This window comes from Macrobrachium nipponense, chromosome 4 (assembly GCF_015104395.2).
Source record: "Macrobrachium nipponense isolate FS-2020 chromosome 4, ASM1510439v2, whole genome shotgun sequence".
In the NCBI taxonomy this organism is placed as follows: Eukaryota; Metazoa; Arthropoda; class Malacostraca; order Decapoda; family Palaemonidae; genus Macrobrachium; species Macrobrachium nipponense.
Window position 1 is genome coordinate 111,839,088 of NC_061100.1, and position 9,525 is coordinate 111,848,612.

Here is a 9,525-nt window from a genome sequence, read left to right on the forward strand (position 1 = left end):
GCAAGACATGAAAGCCAGTGATAGATTGATTATGTGGGATTTAGGCTTTCTGACCAAGATTTCGGCCTTTTTCGTTTATTCAGTGCAGAAGACAATGGAAAGGGTAAGCGAGGGACTTGTAGTTGTTGGTCATCAAGACAAAGAGATCTAGTTTATTAAGAGAAGTCCATACAAGGATCTACAGCTCGTATTTGGCTTAACTGTTGAATGGAGGGAAGGATCAGCTAAAACACTTGCACACACTAAATGCATTCCAATAAGACCTGCAAGGTAGGGTAAGATAGATATTTCTTGGATCGCTTCTCAGAAGTTTTATCGCGAGAGCTATTTTCACTGGAAGTCTGGGATGGAAAAGGGATGACATATCACGTTGTATAGTGCAGTAATACTTTTTTGGGCGATATACTCTTATAGTTTTATTGTATAGCTTAAGTACTAAGAATGATACTGACTCTAATTTCAAAATCAAATTATGGCTTCCAGTTTAACTTAAGTGTATACAAATGCTGCTCAGAGCTTGCAAATTGTGACAACAATTTATACATTTTTTATACATATATTTTGATACATTTACAACTTGTAAATGCATAAGAATACATTTACATCAAACAACTAAACAGGAAACTGTCCACAGCAGTTTCACTGAAAAGACAAACAAGACGACACTCCCTCCCCCCGACCTTCACAAATGCACTAACGTCTCATAAGAAATAGCCATTGTTATTCCTATTCCATTAGGTGTTCATGTGAAACATTTGTATAGTTTTATTCTCAGAATAGAATTAAGGTTCATCATTAACAACATTGACGCCATTTGTTAAACTACTTCGAAAAAACAACCGACCACCAACCCCCCCAACCCCGGAAGGGTCTCTTATTTGTCAATATGATAATGACGTAGAATCATAAACACGTTTCCAACTGAAATCATTAGATTTATATTTTGGAACCTAGAGTATGAAAACGGATGATGTCTCTTTCACCAGCACTATTGAACTTACGTGTTACACCTTCCGTCGCAGGTGACTAATTGCGAGCATCCGCTCGAGCCTTTTGTCCCTGATACTTTGCTTCCACTTACGTATGAATTTACTCAAAATTTTACAGGGAAATCGATATAAAAGTGGAGGGTAAGAATGAAAAAACTTTTTGTAATACTAAATTTAAGCGTATGTTTGTACTATACAAGAGAAAAGTGTTTAACTCTCTTGACTTTGATAATGATGTCACTTATTTGATTTGTCATTCCTACTTATTTTCATATCGTGCGAAACTCATACGTTAACTGTACAAAAAAAAAAAAAAACTCCATACCAAAACAATGCAATACAACACAATTATCAGTCTGTCTGGAGTCCCACTGACGACGGTTCTCAGTCTGTTAATCCTGCTGCAATATGAAAGTGAATCGCGAACGCCTACCTGTAATGGCGATGTGGAGTTTTCCCATCTGCGCGAGCATTGGGGCAAAGGCGTGGGTTTTGTCGCAGTTTGCCAACGTCATGACCGCTGACATATTCTCTGGCATGGTGTCGTTCATAGACTCTAAGAACACGACGCCAAGGGAGCCGCGTTTCATGGCCGTCGAAGCCGTTTTCACGGCTGTCTTCATGATGTCCATCGCCTCCGGTCGCAGACCTTGCACCATTCCGGACTCCATGTAAACTCCTGGAAACAAATAGAAACAAGACTTAGTAAAAAGGATGCCGAATTTTCTTGGGTGCAATCGAGTTTTCTGTATGTTGTGTGAGCCACGGCCCATGAAAATTTCAGCCATGGCAAGGTAGTGGCCTGTTCTATAACGTTTGCAGACTCACGATCATGGCTAATTTTAACCTTCAATAAAATAAAAACTACAGAGGCTAGAGAACTGCAATTTGGTATGTTTGATGTTTAGAAGGTGGATGATCAATATGCCAATTTGCAGCCCTCTAGCCTCAGCAGATTTTAAGATTTGAGTGCGGACAGAAAAAGTGCGGACGCACAGATAAAGCCATCTCAATCATTTTCTTTTACAGAAAACTTATACAATACATTCAATATAAAATCCTTAAATTACAAATTCAAATTACAAATGCAAGCTTGTCTTTTTTCTCAGGGTTATTTACAAAGCGAACAAGCACATTAGAATAATGACATCCGTGTAACATACTAGCAGTGAAAAGCCAAGAAAGCAAAATGAGTTACGATATAGCTACCGATAAAATAAGTATTAGGTAAGATAACAATATATTTATGTCCCAACATTGTCATGAATTATGTTTATCGTAAAATGGGTTCTTCACAAATTTTACACGTTTAATCTACGTTGACTTCATATCCTTAACTGGAATGACAAACGAATTTAACTCCGAAAATCACACTACTTAGTGAAATGTTCTTTTTGTACTAAAGGTTTATATATATATATATATATATATATATATATATATATATATATATATATATATATATATATATGTGTGTGTGTGTGGTGTGTGTGTATGTGTATATATATATAGACCTATTTATGTTTATGTATATATTTATACGTATAGTATACATATATATGTATATATGTATGTATATATATGTATATTTATGTTAATCATTATCATACCTGTATTATATGAATAATATTACATCCGTAACTTATTTTTTAATGCTAATAACTATTATTTTGGTTCATTTGGCAGAGTATATTACCATTTCATCAGAGAACTACAACATCCTTATTGCATCATTTCGTTTAATTAGATATGGTGGTCGCCCACGAACTTGTACCTCGATTATCGACCTTTTTGCATGAGGAGTGTCATGAATAAATAATTTATAATTGGACGAGATGCATAAATCTACTCTTGAGAACAGCTACAATGATGATTTGCAGATTCTCACTCTGTTTTACATAGAATAAGAGCTGAATAAAGAATTGCATGAAACTGCATAATTGAGAACTCCGCCATCACTGCGGTCGTCAAGTAATTATGGTTTGGATCGGCTTTGGCCCGTTGTCACGTTCACTGAGTACATGAACAGATATAACTATTCACTGATTGGCTATTTATTATGACTATTTTTCTCAAGGAGGATTGTATTCATTGAATAATAACTTGAAAGAGATTCCCAAGTAATGAGTTATAGTTAATCACGTTTCTTTGTCATGGTTACATTCGCAAGATAATTACTGACAGCTGACATTTAGTGGGTTACAGATCTTTTTTATTTTTTATCAGATTCCACTGAATTATGTTTTTTGAAAAATTCCCATATAATTCATCATAGGTTCCTATATTTATTTGTTATTAGGCACATTCTTTCCCATAATATTTAATAAACACTGACATTGAATATGTCTCTGATTTTTGACTGGATTCCCCGCTCCATCTATCATACATTTAAAATGTATTGGCGAGTGTCCTTAAGGACTCGAATTATCGTATCTTTCAAAATACTACAGTAGGTTCCCCTTGGTGCAATTTTATGAAAGCTAAAATTGATAACTGCAAATGACTGACGAGTGCCTGGTTGCTTAACATTTTTGAACGACACTTAGGTTATTCTTTATCCAGAAGACATAATACAATTAATTGTATTATTAAGGACGAAATATAGCATGGTATTTTCTTTTAAACTGTTACCGACATTTGTGTTCGTTACAACAGTTTTTCTGTCTTTGACATGAAAATTGCTCCTTGTGTCAACGAACGGAAACCCAAACAACGAAAGGTGGCCCTCCCTAAACTTCATTAATGTCTGCTGCGTTGGAACCGATCGAGATGTATATTTATTTCGTACTTCCAGTGCACAAATAGATGATATCGTGCCATTGAAAACAACGCATAACTGTATTCAGATTAGCTATAATTATTTGGAATCTATAAGTAAAGTTGTGCAATTACGAGGCATACCAAGCAAAATGATTATTATGAATGTTCGTTTAGACTTGTTCTTGCAGATATTTATAACTTGGTCCATGCCTGTAGCTGGATTTTCGTTTCTTGCCTACATGACTTGAAATAACGAAGAATCGGAATTTTTTTTACAGAGCTGGAATTTTTTCTTCAAAGACTTCCAAACGTTACTCTAAAGACTTGGAATCATTACTACATAGACTTGGAATCTTTTCAATGCAGACTCGGAATCTTTTCTACAAAGGCTTTGAGTCTCTTTTACCAAGACTTGGAATTTTTCCTACTAGGAATTTGATTTTTTCTACAAAGACTTGGAATACCTTTTACAAAGACTCAGAATCTTTTCTATAAAGACTTAGAATCTTTTCTACTAGGGCTTGGAATTTTTGCTACAAAGACTTGGAATATCTTTTACAAAGACTTGGAATCTTTTCTACAAAAGCTTGGAATCTTTTCTACAAGTACTCGAATTTTTTTTTCTACATAGATTTGAAATTTTTCCTACAAGGGCTTGGATTTTTTCTACAAAGACTTGCAATATCTTTTACAAAGGCTTGGAATTTTTTTCATAAATACTTGGACTCTTATCAACAAAAACTTAGAATCTTCTCTACAACGATTTGGAGTCGTTTCTACAAAAACCTGGAATCTTTTCTACAAAGATTTGGAATCTCTTCTATAAAGACTCAGAATCTATTTTACAAAGACTTGGGATCTTTTCTACATACCTAGAAGAGAGTCCTCGTTGTCCAGTTGCGCTTGGGAGAGACCGACGGAAGTTAACATGAAAAGGAGAATCCTTATCCACGACCATGACCTCAAGGAAAGTTCAGATCCCGGAGCCATGATTGGTTGAAGGGTTTCAGGGCTGGTTTCTGGGGATTCAGGGTTGTCGGGGACGGAAGGGTTTTCAAGCTACCCTGAGACCTCAGGGCTAACGAAGGTGTTCCCACCGTCGTCTATGGTTTGAGGGTTACTGCAGGGGGATGCTGGAAAGTTTAAAAGGGAAAGGGGTTGGGGGATGGGTAGTGGGGTAGGGGGATACGTTGCTTAGAGGGAGGTAGTTAGACTATGACATCCAATAACTCGCTCAATATAAATCTCCTGAATGTCGTCCAGATCGTATTTTCGAAAGTTGCCAAGGCTCACCATCACCCTTGGAACTGTCTTATCTGTTGAGAAAGGAGATAAACATTCTTGTTAATGACAAACATTTATGTCAGTTCAAAACGAAAAAAAAACAAGCAATTTAAGGTAATTAGAATAAAGTAGTTTCTGATCTTATTCGCGTATAACGTAGATCTATATAATCCTAAGACATCTGAATACGACAGGCGGAACCCTAATGAAATACTATTCTGTGAAATATCAGGAGATTAGCTTTGTCTTTTAATCAGAAATGGTCAATAATTTATTTTGGTAATTAATAAATAACCGAGCGGTATAAAATATGCCATTCGAAAAGTGAGGTTAAAATATTCATTTCCACGAACTGAGTTTGCCTCAGTAATTATATTTCAACTAATCAATTCCCTCCTTAGACGAAAAAAATTGAACTCAACTTTGGGTAAAATTCCTGAGATGGTATTGTTGAACATATTTGCATCAGAAAATGAAAATGTATGAATATTGATATTTAAAATATTGATAATTTGACTGGATGTATTTGTATTTTTCAGATTCTATTGAAATAGATAAAATAATACAAAAATATTTCAGTAATGGAGTAAAATACATTTAGCTAATTTGCTAATTTTGTTAAAAGACACACACACACACTATATATATATATATATATATATATATATATATATATATATATATATATATATATATATATATATATATATAATATATATATGTATATATATATATATATATATATATATATATATATATATATATATATATATATAAATGGCTGAATGTGGAACTGTATAGTATGTGCTGTATAATTGATTATATTATCTGTAGAGCTCTCTTACATATAAACGCCTGATTATACACAAGCTTATATGTGTGCAGCTATGCATACTAATGTATAAATGTAGTACATCCATATGCCTCTACTATTGCACAATTATAGTCTGAAAAAGAGCAAAAGAAAAGTAACTGTTATCTGCGTCAGTACTAAGAGACAATCTGACGGAAGAGAAATGTGAAGGACTTACCAAGAGCCACAAAAACACAAACAGACTTCAGTCTTGGAAAGACTCGAGTTAGGACCCTCAGCTGGGCACATGACCATGAGTAATCAAAAGGTAATTGGTAGTAACTATTGAATCATCTATTGCCATTATTTTACGGCGTAAGTAATAAATATAGGAAGCCTGGGGTTTGAGTTAGTCTTATTGATTGCTGAGGGAACCAGATAATTATCATGAATAGCAATCACTGAAGAATGCCAAACGTAAAGTACTGTGTACTTTGAAGTATGAAAGGTTTCTCCGGCCTCCACGTAGGAAATATTTGCACTGGTGAATATAAGTTATTAATAAAAACAACAATGTGGTTATCCGTGTCTGATACGAAAAAGTTAAGTTCTTTATCGAAGGAAGAATATTCAGACATTCGGTGGTATATATATATATATATATATATATATATATATATATATATATATATATATGCATATAACACACACACACACACACATGTATATATATATATATATATATATATATATATATATATATATATATATATATAACTTTTTATGTATATTCCTTTAAATTCTTATGATATTCCGATTGCAGATAACAGAAATAGAGGAAGAAACATATAAATATTCAAGAAAAGGTATAATTACTATAAGGACCAAAAAGTAATGAGAAAGATCCCAAGGCAAACAAAATAAGTAGTGAACTGATATCCTAGCAATGTACTACATAGAATAGAATGAGCCAAGACATAATCTCGATAAATGAAAATATACAGTAACGAATATTTCAGATCAATAAGTATTGAAAGACGAGAGTAACGTTGACTGCCAAAGGAAGCTTTGAGAAAATTGACTTCCATGTTTTCACACCATACTTGCAACAAAGATTAATTTTGTTTCGTTAATGGGCATCTCTTGGTCACTGGGATTTGATACAACTACCATAGACATAATTTTTTCAAGTTATAAAGAACGATAACAGCACTTTTTTTGGAAAATGGTATTGCTAATGCGTTCTATTTAAACAGAGTAGTTTGGTGATATGAACGTATTGTTGACTGCTGAGAATATAAATGAGACTAGAAAATAGGTCCAAGATTGGAAAGACACAAGAAGTAGGTGAGATAAAAGTAAAATACTTCATTGCAGCGGTGACAGAATGTGACCTCAAGGTGTAATGTCTACCTGGACATGGGAAATGTTCTAAAGGGATGATAACAGCACTCATTACGATTTCGTATAAGATCTAAAGAAGTTGAGGTCACTGTGAGATTTACAAGGTCATAACATGTCCTAATACTCCAAGGAATATTTTTAGTAGTATTTTATGTAAGGAAAGAGCCTGGGAATAGAATTACTAAAAATGGAAGATTGGCATAGATTGATCGGTAGAATCAATCAAAAGTAATGGAAAATACTTTCATGTGGAGTACACAGAAATACAAAAAGTTTAGTATTACACTGTCATACATATACTGTGGAGTAAATAGAGGGTGTTTAGTGTGGAAAGTAATTTTGACAGAGTGATGAGTAGTTTATATATAGGAAGGCAAGGATATGTTGGAGTATGAGACCGGAAACCAGTGTAGAAGTGAGAAATGGACTTATGAGTTCAGTTTTTCCTATTGAAATGCTTACACTGATAGGAAAAGGTCAGGTGTAGTTGCAGCAACCGTTGAATAATGACTAGGATTCTGCAGAGACTAGTAAAAGCGTTGAAAAATATCTTTATTCAGAAAAACACTGAATATAACTGTAAGTAAGAGCATGCTTATGAGTGTAAATTGAAATCTGGTAAACATAACTGTAAATGATATTAAAGTTGGTGGAAGGACTGAAATGGTTGATTTATACAATCTTTCAGGAACAAATGTACACTATGGTTGAACGATTTGAAAAGGAGTAATTCAAAGAACAGGTAAAAGTAGGAAAGTATTAGAATCACTGAAAAAAGAACTGAATAGAAAGTAAGAACCAAAGACGGAAAATTATGAGGATATATAAAGAAATTGTTGAGTCACCTCCCCTTTTGGAAACTGTTGAGCAATATATATATATATATATATATATATATATATATATATATATAGATATATATGTATATACATATATATATATATATATATATATATAATCTATCTATCTATATATATATATATATATATATATATATATATATATATATAATATATAATATATATACACACATACACACACACACACACACACACACACACACACATATATATATATATATATATATATATATATATATATATATATATATATGTGTGTGTGTGTGTGTGTGTGTGTGTGTGTGTGTGTGTGTGGGTGGTTGGGAGGGTATTTGTGTATGTATAATGTGTTTGTTTGTACAAATCAAACTGAACCTGTGAAATATGTCGATCTATATTCCATACATGTAAATAAATAACACTCTCTATTAGCGTCAACACTTTCGTTCCGCAACATTATAAGTCACAGCAACTAATAATAGTGATGAACCGTTTAAATCACTCCCGGAAAAGTGATGACCAAGATAAATACAAACAGCTCCCAGTCGCATTGGCGCAGGTCAGAATACGAATTACTTATACCAGGCATGTGACGCAATATCATTCCATTATTGCCCAATAATAAAGATAGCACTGAGAAAGCTTATGGGATAGAGGTTACTTTATATATTTATTTATTTTTTTTACTCAAGAATGATTCTTGGGTCTTTGCGAATCTATTTCCCAGGCTTCTCAAAATCAAAAAGGCACTATTTACTGGTAGGTAATCACTGAAATTCCATATTTTTCTGAAGGAAAATTAAATTTTCTCATTTGGCTTTTCTAGGTATAAAGCTTGAAATCTTATTTCAATTCTGCTATTAAAAATGATGACAGGATCATAGGCAGAAAAAGCTTAAAGCTTCAGTTATATTTTTGAAAAGTTGTAGGTTAAAGTTCTGCGACAATACTATGAATTAAAAGCACAGATATATGAAAATCAATGGATAACAACATCATCATATTGTCCTTCCTTGAACAGACTCATTAATTTTCATTTTCATGTCACGCATTAGAATAAAATCAATCACCACATAAACAACGAGAAGGTACTCCTTGGGTACTAAATGCTGCTTGTTTGTAGTGAATGATATTTACAATCATGACAAGAGACAGGTAAAATCAATGGCCTGTCGTTAATTTATTAGTACACTATTCACCTGTTTTATTGTAACTTAATCAGAAAGATAAACTGGAATGAAGCGCTCTCATTTATCCACCAAAGGGAGTCTGTAATTCCACGTGAGTAAAAAATGACCTGTATTCCTAAATGAAGATAAATGATTTGCTTAACGTTTCATATTTTCTTCTATGGACTTTAGGTCTCTAAAAGCTTCGATGCACTTATTTTCGTTCTTTATAAATCGAGTGTATTTCTTTCTATATCCTTTAGTTCAATCCTTATTATAAGAAATGG

The 9,525-nt window shown here is 33.3% G+C and overlaps 1 protein-coding gene across 1 annotated transcript in view; it reads right to left on the reverse strand.

Moving 5' to 3' along the window:
- LOC135211065 (ionotropic receptor 93a-like) overlaps positions 1–9,525 on the reverse strand; it is a 116,292-nt gene that overhangs the window by 53,342 nt on the left and 53,425 nt on the right. The window contains 2 exon segments of the mRNA XM_064244125.1: positions 1,423–1,668; positions 4,622–5,065. Coding sequence (XP_064100195.1) covers positions 1,423–1,668; positions 4,622–4,739 — 364 coding nt within the window. The 5' untranslated portion in view covers positions 4,740–5,065.